The sequence below is a fragment of the Mercenaria mercenaria genome, chromosome 5 (genome assembly GCF_021730395.1).
Source record: "Mercenaria mercenaria strain notata chromosome 5, MADL_Memer_1, whole genome shotgun sequence".
Taxonomy (NCBI): Eukaryota; Metazoa; Mollusca; class Bivalvia; order Venerida; family Veneridae; genus Mercenaria; species Mercenaria mercenaria.
In genome coordinates this window covers 73,462,247-73,485,054 of record NC_069365.1, presented here as the reverse complement: position 1 = coordinate 73,485,054, position 22,808 = coordinate 73,462,247, and the positions used below count along the sequence as shown (strand labels likewise).

The 22,808-nt window shown below is 36.4% G+C and overlaps 1 protein-coding gene across 2 annotated transcripts in view; it reads right to left on the bottom strand.

Annotated features, from left to right (window-relative positions):
• The window catches only part of LOC123557616 (H(+)/Cl(-) exchange transporter 4-like), a 77,525-nt gene that overhangs the window by 45,425 nt on the left and 9,292 nt on the right, over positions 1-22,808 (bottom strand). For both annotated transcript variants that reach the window (XM_053543949.1, XM_053543950.1), the window contains exon 2: positions 4,931-5,149. In XM_053543949.1, the coding sequence (XP_053399924.1) occupies positions 4,931-5,149 (219 nt within the window). The remainder of the gene's footprint in view (positions 1-4,930; positions 5,150-22,808) is intronic.

Here is a 22,808-nt window from a genome sequence, read left to right as displayed (position 1 = left end):
CCAGGATCTTATGGTTATACAAGTTGTGTGCAAGTTTGGTTAAAATAAAATCATAAATGAAACCACTATCGTGCAGACAAGAAATTGTTGACGGATGCACGGACGGACGGATGGACGCACGGACTGACGACGGACGAAGGGTGATCACAAAAGCTCACCTTGTCACTATGTGACAGTTGAGCTAAAAATAAAAACTAGAGTTATGTAACTTGCCACATGAGGTCATCACTTGAAGCCAGAGAATGTGTGAAGTTTGAAAGCATTTGGCCTAGTAGTTTCTGAGAAACCTGCTTGCACAACTTAAACCTGAAATTCTAAGATAACATGGCACATAGTTTTGACAAAACGAAAGTTAGAGTTATGTACACTTGTCCTTGAAAGTCAACTCATGATGCCAAAGACATGATTGTGCAAAGTTTGAAAGCATTTGGCCCAGTAGTTTCTGAGAAATATGCTTACATGCAAAACTTTAACCTTTTGTGATGGGAATGCAGACAAATGGTTAATTACAAATTAAAGCTGTACTACTTGAAAAGTTTAAAATATTAGAGCTAAAAAAAGTGTTGCTTGGAAGTATTCATTAATTCCCAGCTATAAGACAACAATCACTGTCTGGCATCTATGAATAATTTATTATGGGAATATTCTATACAAACAAGTGGATTTTCTTTGAGGCAATTCTAAATCTAAATAGACTGGCACAAGATTAGCAGCAATGACCCAAGCATTATCTGATATACTGACCACTCCCGGGACCCATATAACAAAGCTACTTCAGACAAAGTTTGAATTCTAAGTAAATTCTGTGTTCAAAGTGAATTCTGTTTTAACCTTGTTGGCTTTTTTCACAGGAGCAGAGTCAAACCAAAATATAGAACTGATGTCAACATATTGAACTGAGGACACATTTTTGAGACAACAGAACTTCTAGTCAATAAAACACTGTGGCTGCACACTCAACATTTTGACCATTTCTTGGTTGAACATAAGGGCAATTACTTTCACTACAGCCAGGCAAGTCTATAACTGTATTATTTTAATATGACAATGATAAAAGTTCAATTTGCTAAGTCAAGTAAGGATCCTAATTTGAATTCATTTCAAGCAAGAGTTATCTCAACTTGGTTGTGTAAGTATGTATGGTGGGAGAGAATGCCATATGTAAAGTTTCAAACAAATATTAAGTAGAATCATTGAGAAGCTTTATAGAAAGTTGAGTGTAAAACTTGCCATATTTTTAAGTCTAAAAAGGCCAATAATTCCTATCAAAATAAATTTACATTTAACTAAACTGGCTTTGGATGAAGGTTTGATGACTAGAAAGCCTTACTTGAAGTTTTAATCCAGTTGATGTAGGTGTTATTGGAATACAGCTTGATAGTCAGGTACACATAAACCCTTCACCAAACTTCTTGAGTTGAAAAAAAGGCCAAGATTTACATTAATTCAAACAAGATATAATTATCTTACTTAGTTATTTCATTAGGTCTGATGACTCTAAGGAAGCTTTGCATGAAGTTTCAACCTAAAACATGCAATGGTTACTGAGATGTAACCTTGTAGGCAAAACTTGAACCAAGGTGTAAAGCCTACGCTCTAGAGAGAAGAATTTTCAAAACAGATGTCCATACTTTGGGAATTAGACTGAAAGTTGTATATTTTTATTAAACAAGCTCCTGGATTCTAATTGTCAGTATTGAGTGCACTCCTATGATCTAACCAGAGTGGCTCATATATCACGCCCACATATATTTCCCTACCTGACTAATAGCTTGTATTACATAACCTTGGAGGCATTTTTTTCACCAATTAACCTGTCTGTTATTGATTTTGTCATTTTCAGCTGTAATAACTGTGGGGGTAACAGTACCAATTTTGTAGGTAGACAGACAAATGAACAATTATTTTTATCTACTTTAATGCAATTAACAAGAATAGAATAATCTTTGTAGGGAATGCTGTTTTGTTATATCCTACTATAACCCATCACCTAATTATCAAAGCATGATGGCAGGATAGTAGAATGGTACGAAGGCAATGGTAAGATAGTTGGGCAGAAAAATCACTTAAAATGGTAGGATAGCAATGGTAGGATGACAGACTGATGATATACTGACATCTTAATATCCTACTATTGCTTTCATATTGCTATCCTACCATCACTATCCTACCATCCCACTATCCTACCATCCCACAATCCTACCATCCCATTATCCTACCATCCCACTCATCCTATTATCCTACAATACAACTCATCCTGCCATCCCACTCATCTTAAACCATCCCACTATCCTACCATCCTATCATCCCACTCATCCTACCATCCCATTATCATCCCACCATCCAATTATCCTACCATCCCACTCATCCTACCATCCCACTATCCTGCCATCCTATTATCCTACCATCCTACTATCCTGCCTTTCCTATTATCCTACCGTCCCACTATCCTGCCATCCTATTATCCTACCATCCCACTATCCTGCCATCCTATTATCCTGCCATCCTATTATCCTACCATCCCACTTTCCTGCCATCCTATTATCCTTACATCCCACTATCCTGCCATCCTATCATCCTACTGTCACACTATCCTGCCATCCTATTATCCTTACATCCCACTATCCTGCCATCCTATTACCCTAACGTCCCACTATCTGGCCATCCTATTATCCTTACATCCCACTATACTGCCATCCTATTAACCTACCGTCCCACTATCCGGCCATCCTATTATCCTTACATCCCACTATCCTGCCATCCTATTATCCTTACATCCCACTATCCTACCATCCTATTATCCTACCGTCCCACTATCCTGCCATCCTATTATCCTACCGTCCCACTATCCGGCCATCCTTTTATCCTTACATCCCACTATCCTGCCATCCTATTATCCTTACATCCCACTATCCTACCGTCCCACTATCCGGCCATCCTATTATCCTTACATCCCACTATCCTAACATCCTATTATCCTACCGTCCCACTATCCGGCCATCCTATTATCCTTACATCCCACTATCCTGCCATCCTATTATCCTACCATCCCACTATCCTACCATCCTACTATCCTACCGTCCCACTATCCGGCCATCCTATTATCCTTACATCCCACTATCCTACCATCCTAATCATCATCTTACTAACCTTCTATCCATTTCTTCCTGCAGATCAGGATGAAAGGCCAAGGTAGGATAGTAGAACAGCAATAGTAGGCTGGCAGTATATCACCCTCTCATTGCTATTTCGCTATCCTACAATTGCTCATCCTACTATTCTATTACCCTTCTATCCTACCAACTTTTTTTCTCTTTCATATTTTTATATAAATTTGTTCTATCTCACATTTACTGCAAATGATAATTGCAGATGGCATTATAAGGAAGCCCTGATATCAATTCTTGAGAAAGTGTCAACAAAATCAGTGGTTTATCTCTTTTTTAAATCTCTAGAGATCATTGCTTGTACAGGAAAAGCTATCAATTTGAATTAAAGTCCGAGATTCTGGCAAATTAGTGTAATGCAGTTTATGAGAAGTCTCTAATTTACAGTTAATGGTCTTAACTTTTTTCAGCTCTGCTGGCCATCTTCTGCAGCAGTTTTGTTATTGGTTTTATTAAAGTCACGTTGACAAAACTTCATGCCATGGTGACTTTCCAGCTCCAATGGCATACTGTAAATGCACATATATTTCGCTGGGTCAAAATTTCGCGAATTCAAAATTTTAAGTATGTTCCCAAGGTTTAATATTCATGAAATTGTAAACGTGGTATCCTACTTGAAATTGACTTACACTAATGTTGAATATTACGCAAGGATTAATTTTCGTGATACGTAGGGCCTCGCGAATATAACGATATATAAACGCTCGAGAGAATTTCTGCTTTTACAGTAAGAAGACATCTGATGTCGCTCTTGTCATTAGTTCAGTCACAAGTGGGCATTTGGGTAAAACCATCAGCCTTCCTGAAGCCAACCAGATAGCTTCATCGCAAAGATTCAGAGTGCTGTTTTGAACCTAAACGAATGATGGGTAAGTGATTGGAAAGTCAGCAATCTTAGAAGCCACTTGGCTACGGAGGCCTCCCTGCAGTGTAGTCTGTAGAGGAATCGTTTTGACAGAACAATAAATGTTAAATATATGGTGACCACAGACCAAGTTTGGTAAAAATCCATCAGGCAATATTATTCTTACAGAAAAATTATTTCTAGTTTTAATAGCAACTTATCTTAATGTATAGTTATTAAGCCAAACCAGCAACATGGCAACAAAGCTTAAAGGTGACAAATTTCGAGAATCCTACTACAAAAGGATGCAAAAAATTTCTGATCATCTGGCAAAGGGTTCTTATTTTACTTGAGGCAATTTTGTACAACAGGGTAAGCTAGAACTGTCCGCCTTTTGACAGACTAAATCATACCCCCATAACACCATTTTCCTGTATGAAATAAAGTCCTGTCTTACAGCTGTAGAATGTATGTAAAGAACATGATTTTTAGAACTGTATGACTGTAATTGAACAGAAATCAAAATTTTCCTGAATTTTAAGTCATAAAGGGGCTAAAACTCAACCAAATATAAACTGATTGTTACTAAAATTAAACTTGTTGTTTTTGACCTTGACCTTAAAAGTAGATCTGGCTCTTAAACATTCATGATACATCTTTTCAACAAGCTAAACATTTGTGTAGTCTTACTGAGATCTCTTGAATCATTTTATGTTATAGCTCAAACAAGAAACAGAAAGTTTAGGGTTAAGGCTTAGTTCCTTGCCTGTGAGTAGCTTGGCCTTGGCAGTACAGACCTGATTCTTGCATGATGAATCTTCTCCTCAAACTTATCAATTGTCTTTAGATACATGATCTTATTTACAGACAGATGGGTGATCACTAGTTGCCTCCCTTTAGTGGCATGAAAAGGTCATACCTGCAGCAACACCCACTAAGAGGACACACATCCACCCTGACCATGCATCATGGGCCCCCTTGAGGTACTCTAGGCAGCCATCTTGTTTCTTCTTGACCACTTGTCTGTGTCGCATACGATCCCGAGCCACATCTCGCAGCCAGTCTATTGTGTGAAAGTCCTCATACTGTCCTATTCCTGGAGGCAAGTCATCCAAAGTGTCCATAAGACTGGACGAACCTGAAAATATAACAAACAATCAATGTAAATGATGAACAGCACTTTGATGCCCATTTGTAGATTTACTCTCTTGCTGAAGTAATTTTAAGAAGCACAGAAATTCCTAAAAATGGTTTCAAGAGAAAGTACAACAAATGGAATCTTTCTTGCAAATTTACAGCAATTTTTTTTTTTTTTTTTTTTTTTTTTTTTTGTGGGGGGGGGGGGGGGGGGAAGGGGATTCTTGGAATGTACACTGTTGCTCGGCTAATTGCACAGTTCTTTACATGGCACTAGAAAAATGTTTGAAAGAATGACTGAACAATGTACAAATAATTTTTCTGAGTTAAATACATGGTTCCATATGAAATAATAGCAATCCTCTTAAAAGAATGAACAACAAGATTTCACAGGGATGTCCAGTTTGCTGAAGAAGTGCAAGAAAAGATCTGAAAATGTTCATGTTGTCTGGGGACAAATGCAACCAAATCTTTGGGAAATGTTCATGTTGTCTGGGGACAAAGCACCAGATTTTTGGGACATGTTCATGTTGTCTGGGTACAAAGCACCAGATTTTTGGGACATGTTCATGTTGTCTGGGTCAAATGCAACCTGAATTGTTCATTAAGGACAAATGCAACCAGACCTTTGCGAAACATTCATGTTGTTTGGGGCCAAATGCAACCAGAGCTTTGGGAAATGGGGACAAATGCAACCAAATTTTTGGGAAATGTTCATGTAGTCTGAGAACAAATGCAACCAGATTTATGGGAAATGTTCCAAGAATGCTGAGAAAAATTTACCCAGATTTTTGGACTGTATATGTTTTCTAAAGAAAGTTCAACTGGAATTTTGGCACATTTTAAGTAAGTTTTCTGAAAAGTCATTTGTGTGCTGTTTTCTTAATTTGTCAATTAGAATGGCAATCATTTAGAAGACTTTTCTAAGAAATGAATAACATGTTGTTGTTTTTTTTATCAGTATACCTAACCACACAGACTACCCTAACAAAGTGCGAATCAATATTCAAATTTAAGCTCAGATGACTTTTATACTGATGGCTAAATCAAACCATTTCAGCATAAAAATCTGAAACAAGCTTGTAACACTCAGCACTAGACATAAAATTTCCTATTTCTTCTTCTCAGGGAAAGACACTGAAACAAGTGAACAATGAATTAACCTGATTTACCAGGACAATGGACAGGAAAATGAACACCATTAAATGAGTTCTAGACAGGGATTTTATTTCTAGGGAAACTGAAGTTTATTACCATGGAAATTTATTAGTTTCCTATTCTGGTAGCTATCACTACATTTTAAGGCAGTGCCATACCTTTGTTTTATTAAATGCACTCTATCATACGCATTTTTGTTTCTTTTATAGTATTCGCTTTTGTTTCTTTTAGTATCCACGCAAAGAATGCCATACATGTTGGTATCATTTTGGGTTCTTTCAAATTACATAGTCTGTCCAATGTTATTTGCATAATTAAGTTGTGTACTGTTGTGCGTGTGCGTGCGTGCATGTGTGGCGGGAGAGACTGACGGGGTACAATCTTAATTACCTCTTCTAATCAAACAATCAAACTCATTACAGTCTGCTGTTAACATTTTTCTTTAGTCCCATACTTAAGTTTTCTCACATTTAAACAAAATCTCTTGATTTAGCCTCTGACTTCCCTTCTTTCAGCTTGAAAATACCAAGATTGCAATTGTTCAACACCAATCTCATTCTGTCACATGATCAGATTAGGCTTTTCTGATTGAATTAGCAGTTGGTCACTTTCCAGACATGTCTACTGGCGGAAAAAAAGCACAAACCATGATTAAATCATTGGTGCACTGCATTCTTTTTCAAAGATCATTGCTATGTCATAATTATTCTCAGAATCTGTACCAGGATGAAGTGAAGTGGACAAACTGATCTTAAAGAAATATGCTCACCAAACAATCACCACACTTCAGTTCTGATTATTTGTCAAACAGGACTAAACAGATCTGATTTTGATAGCTTCCAGTCCTAGAATAGCAGCTCTCCGCTAACTAAAGAGCTCTCCAGGAAATCTGTTCCTGACAGACTGGAATACAACACTGTAATCAGGCAATCTTTCACAAAAATTGGCAGTTGTAGGAAAACGAAAACAGCATCATTTTAGTGTGTGTGTGTTCGGGTTTAACGTCTTTTTCAACAATTTTTCAGTCATATAAACGACGGGCATCATGTTAGTACTTTTTTAACAAGGACTGACAATAATTTGATTTTTTCATTTTACCTGAATTCAGTGTGGTACTGTAAAATCATTTAATTTCGTGGCCATGAAATTTCGCAGTTTTGGTCAAAATGTCAATTTCATGGGGATATGAATGCGTGGACTCCAACTTTTGAACATAAAATTAATGGGAATTTTACTTGTTCGTTGGGAATAAATTTCATGGACTGACTCAACCACAAATTCCACAAAAATAAGTCCCCCATGAATATTAATGATTTCACAGTATTAAGTTAATGCAAGATCACAGTTTATACACATTACGGTCATTTGCATTCTAATTTAGATAAAAACTGTTATTAAAGAGCTAAAATTTAGCTTTAAACCATTTAATCTTAATTATGAACAAGTCCCTTTCAAACTGATCAATTCAAAAACCTTTAATCAACATTGATTGTAGAGAAAGTTTTTTCAAGTTATGTTAACTATGCTCAATGGTTGATACCTGGACTTCAGACCAGAACTCGGTAAGGGATTATGGAGATTGACCGCTGTCAAATTTTGCTCTCACGGGTTCGAACCCGCAACCTCGAGATCAGTTATCCCTGGGTAAATAAATTGCGCAAATTTCCAAGTTGAACCAAACAAACACATGTTGGAAAAGAAAACACAAGCATTTGTTTCGAAAACAAAAACACTAGATAAAACATCGTGAAGCCCTAAGAACAATTTGTCATTGATCGCGGCTGATGAGGCCGCGATCATTTTGAGTAGGACAAGTATAATGCGTGCTGGGGAAAATATTTCATGATGGACCTGTGAATTCTTTACTTATGGGTGAAACAGGTCTCATAAGCGTAAAAACGACTAGCTTCTACTGATTATAAAACATACCGTACGATTTGTTGTGAATTAACTGTTGTTGTACTTTTAGTAGTTCAACCGCCACCCTTGTTTAAGAGCAACATTTAAACAAGAGGACCATGATGGTCCTGAATCGCTCACCTATCCCCATATGACCCAGTGTTGAACTGAGTATGACGTCGTTATTTCTATTATTTGACATAGTGACCTAGTTTTTGAGCACATGTGACCAATTTTCATGAAGATTCATTGAAAAATATGGCCTCTAGAGAGGTCACAAGGTTTTTCTATTATTTGACCTAATGACCTAGTTTTTGAAGGCACGTGACCCACTTATAAACTTGACCTAGATATCATCAAGGTGAACATTCTCACCAATTTTCATGAAGATCCCGTGAAAAATATGGCCTCTAGAGAGGTCACAAGGTTTTTCTATTTTTCGACCTACTGACCTAGTTTTTGACCGCACATGACCCAATTTCGAACCTGACCTAGATATCATCAAGGTGAACATTCTCACCAATTTTCATGAAGATCCATTGAGAAATATGGCCTCTAGAGAGGTCACAAGGTTTTTCTATTTTTAGACCTACTGACCTAGTTTTTGACCCCACATGACCCAGTTTCGAACTTGACCTAGATATCATCAAGGTAAACATTCTGACCAATATTCATGAAGATCTCATGAAAAATATGGCCTCTAGAGAGGTCACAAGGTTTTTCCATTTTTAGATCTACTGACCTAGTTTTTAACCCCACGTGACCCAGTTTCGAACTTGACCTAGATATCATCAAGGTGAACATTCTGACCAATTTTCATGAAGATCCATTGAAAAATATGGCCTCTAGAGAGGTCACAAGGTTTTTCTATTTTTAGACCTACTGACCTAGTTTTTGATCGCATGTGACCCAGTTTCGAACTTGACCTAGATATCATCAAGGTGAACATTCTGACCAATTTTCATGAAGATCCATTGAGAAATATGGCCTCTAGAGAGGTCACAAGGTTTTTCTATTTTTAGACCTACTGACCTAGTTTTTGACCCCACATGACCCAGTTTCGAACTTGACCTAGATATCATCAAGGTGAACATTCTGACCAATATTCATGAAGATCTCATGAAAAATATGGCCTCTAGAGAGGTCACAAGGTTTTTCTATTTTTAGATCTACTGACCTAGTTTTCAACCTCACGTGACCCAGTTTCGAACTTGACCTAGATATCATCAAGGTGAACATTCTGACCAATTTTCATGAAGATCCATTGAGAAATATGGCCTCTAGAGAGGTCACAAGGTTTTTCTATTTTTAAACCTAATGACCTAGTTTTTGACCCCACGTGACCCAGTTTCGAACTTGACCTAGATATCATCAAGGTGAACATTCTGACTAATTTTCATGAAGATCTTGTGAAATATATGGCCTCCAGAGAGGTCACAAGGTTTTTCTATTTTTAGACCTAATGACCTAGTTTTTGACTGCACGTGACCCAGTTTCGAACTTGACCTAGATATCATCAAGGGGAACATTCTGACCAATTTTCATAAAGATCCCATGAAAAACGTGACCTCTAGAGTGGTCACAAGCAAAAGTTTACGCACGCACGCACGGACGGACGCACGCACGCACGGACGCTGCGCGATCACAAAAGCTCACCTTGTCACTTTGTGACAGGTGAGCTAAAAACACGTTTTTTTTTCATCCTCAAGTAATAAGTAAGTAGACCCGCCCAGTTTAATCAATCTAGACGCATACATAGAGCACTTACTTCACCCGATTTACATTCGGAACATTTTCACGCGTTTCGGGCTTTATCGTTTGTTTAACATGGGATTTTTGAACCGTCCAAAGATGTTGGAAATGTTTGTCTCATTGTTTATTTTTTTTTTAATAAAAATGTTACTGCTTTCATTTTCTACCACTTTTTTTTCCTCCCTTGCCTGAAAAAACAGTAATAAGTTTATACACTGTTCAGACAATTGTGTTCTGTTGAAATTTAACCAAACACAAGTTTACCTTCATAAACAGAAACTGAGAAAGCATGATATGTCACCATGCGCGGATCCAGAGTGCGGCGGGGGGGGGGGGGGGGGGACCGGGGGTCCAGACCCCCTCTGGAAAATCTTTAAAAAAGGAAAGAAGACAAGAAGGAAAGAAAATGTTTTTCGAAAAAGGCAACATTAGGACTGCATGTAAAGTATATGTGGCTGCTGCTACATACGACCCCGACATAATTCATATTATTTATCTAAAAGAAACTAAGAATTTTACCTTCAAGAAAGCTTGATTTTATCATTTTTCCCAAATTTAACAGGTTAGTCCATAAAACTGTCCCAGAATGCAAAAAATGAAGTGCTAAATTTCAAAATTTCCAGGGGGGGGGAGGGAGGGGGCAGGGGATCGGACCCCCTCTGAGAAAATTGGCTGTGTCCGTGCATGGTCACTATACCTGTCCAGTACTGGACATTATGGTAAACGCTTCTTTCCTGCACAAATGACAATTTCGCAACTTCTGTCCGGTTTGTACAAATTTCTGGCTGCGATAAACCATTTGACTTGTTTGATTTTATACATTAGTAACATTTTACAGGTTTATTGCAGCATGTATTTACTGTTGTTAACAGATGTTGGTACTTAAAGCATCAGGATTAATCCTTTCCTTTCACAACATCTTTTTTATGACAAAAAGATCAGTGATATCATTTTGAATATGATCTCTCTTCTGTATTAATATTTCTCTTGTTCAAGATAACCATCTAGAACAATCTTTAAACCCTATAATGCACAGATTGTCACAAGGTAAACAAAACAGAATAAAGTTAAAGAAATGTCTTACTAAAATTATTTTTTGTGTATCAAGAGCAAGGTATGTTGTTGAAGGCTTAGTTGCAAGCTGTATTATGACCTTGACTTTTGACATATTTGTTAATGACCAAAAAAAAACAACAAAAAAAAACAAGCAAATTCGATGAATTGGTATCCCCCGCCGAAAGGGTTTCTGGTGAGGAATGGCAAAAAAAATATATCTGGCAACAAGTTAAGGATGTTACTAAGAAGCAAATAATTTCATCAGTCAAAATCAGTTTAACAGAAAACAAATGTTTAATTAAAGAGTACATAATAAATGTATGATACTTTGGTCCTGACTAAAGAATTTATTTTGAATGGAATATGCTAACTGTAATAAGCTTAGCTTTTAAAATTAAAAGAAGTTAATTGAAATGTGAGCTTGAAGTTTAACTTGAACAAAATATTGTCTTTGAGTGGTTTGGCACCATGTGTTGCTGTTTAACATACCTTATGTACATTTAAACTTAAGGTATTAGATCACTAATAGAGAACCTCCAATTTGAAGAGTATTCAATTCCTACTATAAACCTACTTTTACTGCAATTCTTAGGGGGGGCGTTACTAAGGTTCAAGCCTTACTGGGACCAAATTTTTTCCCTCTTATTTTCCTTTTTTTCTAGTAAGTTTTTACTTCTTTCAAGACTTATTATTGATTTCTTGTACAAAAATAGAAAAAGATTAATCTTATAAGCGACTTCTTGGTGTCCAAAGTGAATTTACTACTTAAACAGAAGGGGTAGTGTTTAACACATCTTTAAAAAAATTGAGTTACACGAGTTGAAACTTCTCTATTTTGCTTTCACTCTTAGATTATATATTGTGGAAGAAATTTAGGTAGGTTTTACGTCTGCCCTAAGGTTATTTTTAAATGGAGTAAGCAAAATTCAAAACTGAAACACAGCATTCTGCCTTATTTTTTCAATGTTGAAGTATGAATTCTGTCTCATTAAATCCGTTTACTTGAGGCACCATAGAAAAATTGATATTGACATTTTTATTTTGTGTTACCAATAGTTTGATGTTTCTTTTATTAAAATTAATGGTAAAATGAGTTCTCTGCAAACGTTTTGGATAGTGGCTATCACTTTGAAATTTGTTTCTACTTGAGGAGATACCATAAGTTATACAAAATTTATAAAAAAAAAACGGCACGGTAAAAGTTGTTTAAAAATTGCAAAATAGTGCAAAACACGGTTACCTTTCAGAATATACCAAGCAAAGGCCATTTTGTAAACATTACTATTAGCGATCTAATACCTTAAAAGAACAGAATCTGATGTCCTTAAGAGAACACAATCAAATAAGATATCTTGAACATGGCTGGGGGCAAGGTTGGTGCAGTTACAACTTAACATGTTGAAGGTTTGAACATTTAAAAAACAAACCAGGAGTGCCAGAATGTCACAATATACGCCCGTCACAGCAAATTTCTTTACTCTAGCACCTGTATTTGCAAATGGAATTTTAATTTTGTGTTTATTTAGTAATCATTGTAAGTCTTTTGTTTTTCTAAGTCCATAAAAAAACTCCTTACCAGGTAGAGATACCTTAAAATACACCTAAAATTGGAAAGTAACATCTAGGTTGTACCACAGAAAAGTGGTCTTGTTTTCTCCCCACAGTCAATTATAAAAAAGTTACAATATCAGTTATTTACAGTAACAACTAAGGGAAGTTAATCTTAAAAAAAACAAAAAAAAAACTGTAAGTCCACATCTTACAATGTAGAGATTGGTCAAAATACACCTCAAAAATTGGATGTAGCATGCATGTTGTACTGCAGAAAAGTGGTCTCGATTTTTCCCTACGACTAGTAATGAAAAAGTTACAATATAAGCTATTTATAGTAACAACAAAGGGAAGTAAGTCAAAAGAAGGGAACTGCATATGTCACTTCGTCTCATGATGGTGTATAATTGTGCCAAGTAACATCAAAATCCCTCCATGCATGAAGAAGAAATGCTCCGGACAAAGTCATTCTTGTATCTGACCTTTGGCCTCTAAGTGTGACCTTGACCTTAGACCTAGGGACCTGGTTCTTGCGCATGACACTCCGTCTCGTGGTGGTGAACATTTGTGCCAAGTTATATCAAAATCCCTCTATGCATGAAGAAGAAATGCTCCGGACAAGGTTTTCATTCTTGAATCCTTTGACCTCTAAGTGTGACCTTGACCTTAGACCTAGGGACCTGGTTCTTGCGCACGACAATCCGCCTTGTGGTGGTGAACATTTGTGCCAAGTTATAACAAAATCCCTCTATGCATGAAGAAGATATGCTCCGGACAAAGTTTTCATTCTTGTATACTTTGACCTCTAAGTGTGACCTTGACCTTAGACCTAGGGACCTGGTTCTTGCGCATGACACTCCGCCTAGTGGTGGTGAACATTTGTGCCAAGATATATCAAAATCCCTCCATGCATGAAGAAGATTATGCTCCGGACAAAGTTTTCTTTCTTGTATACTTTGACCTCTAAGTGTGACCTTGACCTTAGACCTAGGGACCTGGTTCTTGCGCATGACACTCCGTCTCATGATGATGAACAATTGTGCCAACTTTCAACAAAATCCTTCCATGCATGAAGAAGATATGCTCCGGACAAAGTCACTTTTGAATTTGATCTTTGACCTCCAAGTGTGACCTTGACCTTAGATCTAGGGACCTGGTTCTTGCGCACGACACTCCGTCTCATGATGGTGAACAACTGTGCCAAGTTTCATCAAAATCCCTCCATGCATGTAGAAGATATGGTCCGGACAAAGTCTGTAGATGCCGTTCCCATAATACGTCCCGTTTTTCAAACGGGCGTATCAAAAGGAATTGGAAATATATAAATATATGTTTATATATTTTTTATGGGGGGGGGGAGGGGGGGGGTGTGTGTGAACCGGTGAGGAAACAAAACTTCACATGTTGATTATAGTGGTTGCTAGGGGGAGGGGTGTGACCAAGGCAAGGGGGTGACCAGGTGTGGGTGCACAACTTCACATGTTTATAATAAATGTTCATGGAAAAGAATGAAAGAAATTTAACAAGAGCACCGCCTTGCGGGTGCTGACGCTCATCTGATTTTTTTTGTGTAATAGAAATATTGTCCTACCCATGATTTTCTAAGTCTAAAAAGGGCCATCATTCTTGCAAAAAGCAGGATAGAGTTATGTTTCTTGATGTTCAGTGTCCACTTATGATGGTGAAAAACTGTTGCAAGTTTTAAAGCAATAGCTTTGATAGTTTATGAGAAAAGTTGACTTAAACATAATACTCAACCAAGAAAATGATTTTCTAAGTCCAAAAGGGGCAATAATTATTGCAAAAAGCAGGATGGAGTTATGTTGCATGCTGTACAGGGTCAGCTTATGATGGTCAACAAGTGTTGCGAGTTTCAAAGCAATAGCTTTGATAGTTTAAGATAAAAGCTGACCTAAACATAAAACTTAACCAAGAAAACTGATTTTCTAAGTCCAAAAGGGGCAATAAATCTTGCAAAAAGCAAGATGGAGTTATGTTTCTTGATGTACAGGGTCTGTTTATGATGGTGAACAAGTATTCCAAGTTTCAAAGCAATAGCTTTGATAGTTTAGGAGAAAAGTTGACCTAAACATAAAACTTAACCAAGAAATCTGATATTTTCTAAGTACAAAAGGGGCCATAAATCTTGCAAAAAGCAAGATGAAGTTATGTTTCTTACTATACAGGGTCAGCTTATGATGGTGAACAAGTATTCTAAGTTTCAAAGCAATAGCCTTTATAGTTTAGGAGAAAAGCTGACCTAAACATAAAACTTAACCAGGCAATGCCGACGCAGATGCTGACGCCGACGCTGACGCCGACAACCGCTCAAGTGATGACAATAACTCATCATTTTTTTTCAAAAAATCAGATGAGCTAATAAAACTCTACATAATGTAAGTTTGTTATGTACAAATATGTGGATTTTTATACAATTAAAGGGCAATAACTCTGAAGTTACAAAAGAAATCCGAACAGAATTGTGTGTGCACAACCACATTATGGTGCTCTAAATTCTGTTTAAGTTTCATAGTTCAAGGTCAAATAAATCAAAAGTTATGATGCAGAAAATGCCATATTTACAGTACCCTATATAGTTAACACTAGAAACTTCTAAGGGCCATAACTCTGGTGTTACTTGGGCAATCTGACTGAAACTTGACGGGCCGCATAAACTCATAGTGGTGAACATGTATATGAAGTTTTATAAAAATATTCCCAACCACTTCCTAGATATGGCTCCGGACGGAAGGGCGGACAGAAAGACGGACAACGCCAAAACTATCATCCCTCCGACTTTTGTCGGGGGATAACAAAAGGGTTATTTATTGATCACAGGCTGAAGTTTGACTTTGGTGGGCCAAAGTGTTTACATTAGTTACTGATTTGAAATTAATTTCAGCTTCGATGTCAAGAGGACTTTTACTACATTTCTACAAACAGACCAAAGACACTAAATACGAAGCAACATCCATCATTTGCATTTGATGGAATTTTTAGTAAGAGATTTCCATAACCTGAAATAATCGACAGATTGGTCCTAAAACATGTTTGATACCCCTAATTCAGGCTTATGCAATTATGCAATTCTCTATTGATTACTGGGAAAATATGCAAACACCTTCATTATTCCAGTATTATCAGATCATGATATTCTGATCTCCAAGAAATGGACAAAATTGAAATTGATTTTTACCATCGCCTTTCAAATGGACCACAAAGAAGCAATGATTATTTCAGCACACCCTCATTAATTCGGAATTTTCTCAAAACAAATATCAGAATATCGGAATATTGTCAATACATTTTGACGTCTTTATCTAATTAAAAGGCAGGTGAATGGATTACTGGGGCCTAAGATATTGATTCTGCTAGTTAGACAAATTAAGGTAAATGGTAGAGAAGAGTTTTTATTGCACAAAACAGCCCTGAACATGTCACAATTAATACAAATGAACAGAACAAATTGAACCATTTAAGCCACTTGCAGACAATGCCTCTGACATACCTCTAACAGGTATAGAAGTTGAAATTCCAGACATGAAATGTCTTCAGTTCACACTTTGTGCTGCTTTTGACAGATTACAAATTATTGTTGTTTGGTCTTACAAGAGTCTAAACATTTTTTTTAACCCTTAGCCTGCTGGTGGCAAGTGATTCTGCCTTTGCGACCAGTGCAGACCAAGATTAGCCTGCACATCCGTGCAGTCTGATCATGGTCTGCACTGTTCGCTATTCAGTCAGTAATTTTTTAGTAAACACCCCTTCAAATGATAAATGGTACTGCCCAAATTGGAAGATGGACCAGTCCATTATAGAAATTTAGCATGGTAAGGGTTAATCAAGAGGTCAAGTTTTCAGTTTCAAACCTTATAAGCTAAATTTCATAACATGAAAGGATAGCAGGCTCAACTATTTCACAGCAGGATAGGGAATATCTGAGGTAACTAAAGCTATCACTGGAGTGATTGACACTCCTATAATACTGCTTTAAAACAAAAAATTCCATGTGTGAAGTTTCTGATTTGACAAAGAGCTCACAGAACACGAAATGCACAAGGAACAGAACTTAGACCAAAGCATTCTCCAGTTATTTGGCTAAAAAGTTCTACTGTTCTTGGTCACAGCAACCTTGACCTTTGACCTACTGACCTCAAAATCAATAGGGGTCATTTGCTGGTCATGATCAACCTCCCTATAAAGTTTTGTGACCCTGGGCCCAAGCGTTCTCAAGTTATCATCTGGAAACGGTGTAACTATTCCGGGTCACTGTGACCTCTACCTTTGACCTCCTCTGATCTCAAAATAAACAGGTGTCATCTGCTGGTCATGACCAACCTCCCTATCAGCTTTCATCATCCTAGGCCCAAGGCCATTCTGGAGTTATCATCCGGAAACTATTTGGTCTACATGCCAACCAACATACCAACCGACAGACAGACATATGTGCAAAACAAGATACCTCTCCTTCTTCAAAGTGGGGGAGGGGGGCATAGTAAGTGAAGAAAATTGGTATGGGTCCAACCGTCATCCATCCCAAAAACAAAGTGCCATATGCATCTACACTCATGGACCTTGTTTTTATTCTAAGTATAAAAGGGGCATAATTCATAGAATATTTTCTGTGTAATAACCCTTTTATAAGTTATAATGAACTAGATACTTATAATGAAGGACCATTGGCCAAGGGAAGTTGATCTTAAAAAAAAATAATTCTAAGTCCACACAAAAATCCTTACCAGGTAGCGATAGGTCAAAATACATCTCAAAACTGGATGTAACATGCATGTTGTACTACAGAAAAGTGGTCTTGATTTTTCCCTACGACCAGTAATAAAAAAGTTACATTATAAGCTATTTATAGTAACAACAAAGGGAAGTAATTCTAAACTAGGGACCTGGTTCTTGAGCATGACATTCTGTCTCATGATGATGTACAACTGAGCCAACTTACATCAAAATCCCTCCATGCATGGAGAAGAAATGCTCAGGACAAAGTCATTCTTGTATGTGACCTTTGGCCGCTAAGTGTGACCTTGACCTTAGACCTAGGGACCTGGTTGTTGCGCATGACACATCTATCCATTCTTATTATTTGTGTCAAATTATTCTGAAATCGGACCATGCATGTTAAAGTTATGGACCGGACACAAATGCCACATTATCAGTATATATGTAGTGAAAATTGGCTAAGTTCAACCAAGGACTGTGACCTTGACCTTAGACCTAGGGACCTGGTTTTGCACATGACACATCGTCTATCCATGCTTATCATTTGTGTGAAATTATTCTGAAATCGGACCATGCATGTCAAAGTTATGGCCTGGACACGAACACCACCCTTTCCTGAACACACAAACACGGACAGGTGTAACACTATATGCCCCCCATTTTATGGCGGGGGGCATAATAAAATGCAAATAGTAAACACATAATTCTATCATTGTCATAATTCAGCCAAATTTCTTTGAAATAGTTATATACCCTAGACTACAGATGGAGATCATGATAATGAACAAGCATTCTAAGTTTCTAAGTCCAAAAAGGGTCATAATTCAACCAAAATACTTGACAGAGTTATGGACTTTTGCCTACAGATAGCGTCTGTTATAATAAACAAGTGTTCAAAGTTTAAAAACTGGACATGATAATGGTACACAAGTGAACTGAAAGTTTCAAAGCCATATGTCAAAAGGTTTTGTCAAAATATGGACTGGTACATAAAACTTAACCAAGGTACGAGTCGCCAACGCCGACACCGATGCGGTGTCAGTAGTATAGCTCTACTTATAGTCAAACTAAAAATTAAAACTAACTTTTCGTAAGAGTAACTTAAATGACAAATCTGAAAACAGCAATCTCTCTCTAAAAAAAATGTAACTGTGTTTAGTGAAATGAGACAATAACTTTCTGTAATAACTAGACAGCCAAAATAAACAAAACAACAACAAAATCAACATCAGGTCGAAATATTTGCATTTAATCTTTTGAAGCCTAGGTACACTTTATTTCTACAGAAATTTAAAAAGAAGAACACAACAGAATCTGAGAAAAGACAATCATCAAAGAGAAACACTACATAAAAAGTCAATTAGCGACTCACCATCCTCGCTATGTTTAACGCCATCTAAATCCTCGTAGTTATGTCTCAATGTATTGTAAATGTTTTTTATCTTTCCAACTGCAGCGGAATCCATATTTGTTCAAACACAAACTTGTTAACTTTTAACAAAACTTAACATTTGTTATCCAATCTGTATCCATTTTGACATTAACTGAACAAATTAGCACTGTTTTCCAATTAACTAACAAATATCATCGACGGCAGTTTCACAATAGATTTTTCTGCTAATGACTATCATATAAACAGACTGCATATCATCCCATATTTAAAGTCAATTCTTCCCTTAATAGTTACTACATGAAGTATTAAATACATTTAACAGGTATATGACATTTAATGACCACCACCATTAAAATAGAATTTCCATTTAATATTTTGTCATAGTCATTTTTTAGTATAGAACGCTTTATTTTGTGCCTCCTATTCAATTTAAACTATTGGTATCTCTATTTTCATTTCGATATTTTCTTTTTCGCTGATACAACAATAATTATTAAACTCTGTCTGGCAGAATTTTAATTAACCAATATAATGTAATGTATTCTACTATGAAATACTATATTTACAAGATGGTAAAGGTTTCATTGTATATTAAATGACTGATTAAAGTGCAAATATCTATTTACCTCAACATGACCTTACCAACAGAATAGTTTCCTCATTCATCCTACCTTTAATTATGTTTTTTTTTTTCAATTCTTTATGACATCATCAACAAACAGTTTAAAATAAATGCAAATTTCTATAGGTGAATCATTCAATGTTGTTAGAAGACAGGCTTTGACATCCTGAAGCAGACACAATCCATCACAAAACTGCTGGAGACACAACTTGCCCTGCAGAGTCCTGAATTAATGTTCTGCAGTAAATCTGATACTGAAATACTAGGTGAAACTTTATTGCCTAAACAAAACAAAGATTGAACACTGAAACATACAGGCACTTCAAGATGTCATCACTGACCATGCCTGTTCCACACTACACAATATCTAGACCCATGTAACTATTGTTCCACAATATGCCAAGTCTACAAATGTATATTCCATAACACTCAAGGTCTACAAGATACTGAGCAGAACCATGTATGTTCCACAATCATGGTTTGCAAGATACTGAGTGGAAACATGTATGTTCCACACTCATGGTTTGCAAGATACTGAGTGGAAACATGTATGGTCCACACTCAAGGTCTACAAGATACTGAGCAGAACCATGTATGTTCCACAATCAAAGTCTACAAGATACTGAGCAAAACCATGTATGTTCCACACTCAAGGTCTGCAAGATACTGACCAGAACCATGTATGTTTTACAACACCCAAGGTCTGCAAGATACTATGCAGAACCATGTATGTTCCACAACACTCAAGGTCTACAAGATACTGAGCAGAACCATGTATGTTCCACACTCAAGATCTGCAAGATACTGAGCAGAACCATGAATATTCCACAACACCCAAGGTCTGCAAGATACTGAGCAGAACCATGTATGTTCCACAACACTCAATGTCTACAAGATACTGAGCAGAACCATGTATGTTCCACAACACCCAAGGTCTGCAAGATACTGACCAGAACCATGTATGTTCCACAACACTCAAGGTCTACAAGATACTGACCAGAACCATGTATGTTCCACACTCAAGGTCTGCAAGATACTGACCAGAACCATGTATGTTCCACAACACCCAAGGTCTGCAAGATACTATGCAGAACCATGTATGTTCCACAACACTCAAGGTCTACAAGATACTGAGCAGAACCATGTATGTTCCACAATCAAGGTCTACAAGATACTGAGCAGAACCATGAATATTCCACAACACCCAAGGTCTGCAAGATACTGAGCAGAACCATGTATGTTCCACAACACTCAATGTCTACAAGATACTGAGCAGAACAATGTATGTTCCACAACACTCAATGTCTACAAGATACTGAGCAGAACCATGAATATTCCACAACACTCAAGGTCTACAAGATATGGAGCTGAAAACTGCATCTTTAAGCCTACAATATATTAAGCAGAACCATATATATTCCACAACAGGCTCCCAAGTCTACATGTATAATACTTAACAGAAACTGGTATAAAGCCACAACACTCTAATTTAGTCTTCAAAATACTGAGTGGAACCACAGCTGTTTTGCAACACTCCAAAGTCTACAAGAAACTAAACAGAATCATGTATGTTCTGAAACAATTCAAAGTCTACAAGTTACTGAACAGAACCATTTTATGTTCCACAAGACTCCTAAGCCAACAAGATACTGAACAGAACTATGCATGCACTGCAAAACTCCAAGGCTATAACATTCTGAGTAGAACATGTTTGTTCTAAAACAATTCAAAGTCAGTCACTCTATAAGATACTGAGCAGAACATACATGTTCCACAAAACTCCAAGGCTATAAGATACTGAGCAGAGCATACATGTTCCACAAAACTCCAAGGCCATAAGATACTGAGCAGAACATGTATTTTCTGCAACACTCCTAGGCTACAAGATACTTAGCAAAACATGCATGTTCTGAAAAACTCCACAGCTACAAGATACTGTGCAGAACCATGTATGTTCTACAAGATTCCATTAGGTTACAAGATACAAGATACAAGGCAAATAAAATAGGTAAATTCCTTTGATGATACTAGAAATATATTTAACTGAATTAAGGCAAAGAACAAAAATATTTTCTTTATGTTATATTTACAATGATTGAAGAAAAACAAGATACTATAATAAATATACAATTTTACTCAAACACGGACCGTAACATTGAAAAAAATTAAGGATTTGATAAAATAGATTTATCCCTTAATTATGTCCATTGTAAAAGGTAAAACTGATCAAAAATCTGTATCCTGTTCAAGCTTGTTATTCATTCCTGCTGTAGAACAAGCAAATTTCTTACCCCAAGTGGACTGTTAAAATACAATGCCAGATTGTTAAAAAGTTAAATAACATCACACTTTTAGGTAATTTATTCTTCAGATTACATTTTAAAATTTTTTGTATAATAATAAGAGTCACTGATTACTAAATAAACGATTATCCATTCAATTATTATCATTATTTACTATTACAATGTTTTATTATTACAGTGGAACTTCATTCGCTCAAACCCGATGGGACCAGAAAATTTGTTCGAGTTATCCGTAGTCTGAGCCAACGAAACAACATACTGATTTTGGCAGGACCTGACGATGAGTTCAAGCAAAGGGTGGTGTTCGCATTATCAAAGTTTGAGCGAACGAAGTTCAATAGTATTATTATTATAACCATCATCATTTCATAATTTTATTATTATTACTGTTATCATTTTTATATTAATTATCATCATGGTCATCAGAAGTTTAATTTTACAATTCTTTTTAACTACACCATTAAGAGTTTGAAATTTATTTGAATCAATTTTTATTTTATATACTATTTTGTTAGGTCAATTTCAAATAGCTTTAGGTATATAACTTTCTCTTTTGGTATTTTCAAAAAACTACCTTTAACATTGTTTGTTTACCTATTATTATATTTACAGCTTCATTTTACTAAATTCTCTCAATTAATTTCTTTAACACCTAAGAAATATTGGTAAATCCAATAAAAATTGTATTTTTTCCAATTATCACTATCATCATGTAAAAACTTTGCTTCAGAAATTCCTTCAATTATTCCTTGTCACAGAAAAGCTTGCAGCCAACAATAATTACTCTATGTGAAAAAGAGGCTTGCTATTACAGAACAATCAATTTTTTTCCTTCCACTGAAATTTTCTTCAGCAAAGAACTGAATCAATGGCTTATTCGTGCAATAATAATCTACCTTTCAAGATTTCCATTAGGGGGCTACTACTCAAGACATGGTGCTTGAATGTCAATGACTTCTTCAATTTATAACCAAAACAAAAAGACTTCTTATTTAGATTACACAGAAATAGGCAATTTTGTTAAAAGCAGCTGTCTATCTTTTAAGTTTGAGGTGTTCATATTCATAAACAACTATGAAATGACCCGAAAGCTACTTTTTTTTCTTCAGAGTGGTACTTTTTTTCTCTTTTTTTTTCATAAGGAATACATCATGCTTTAATTAGGTATCAAATACTTAGGATTGTTTAAGTGTGT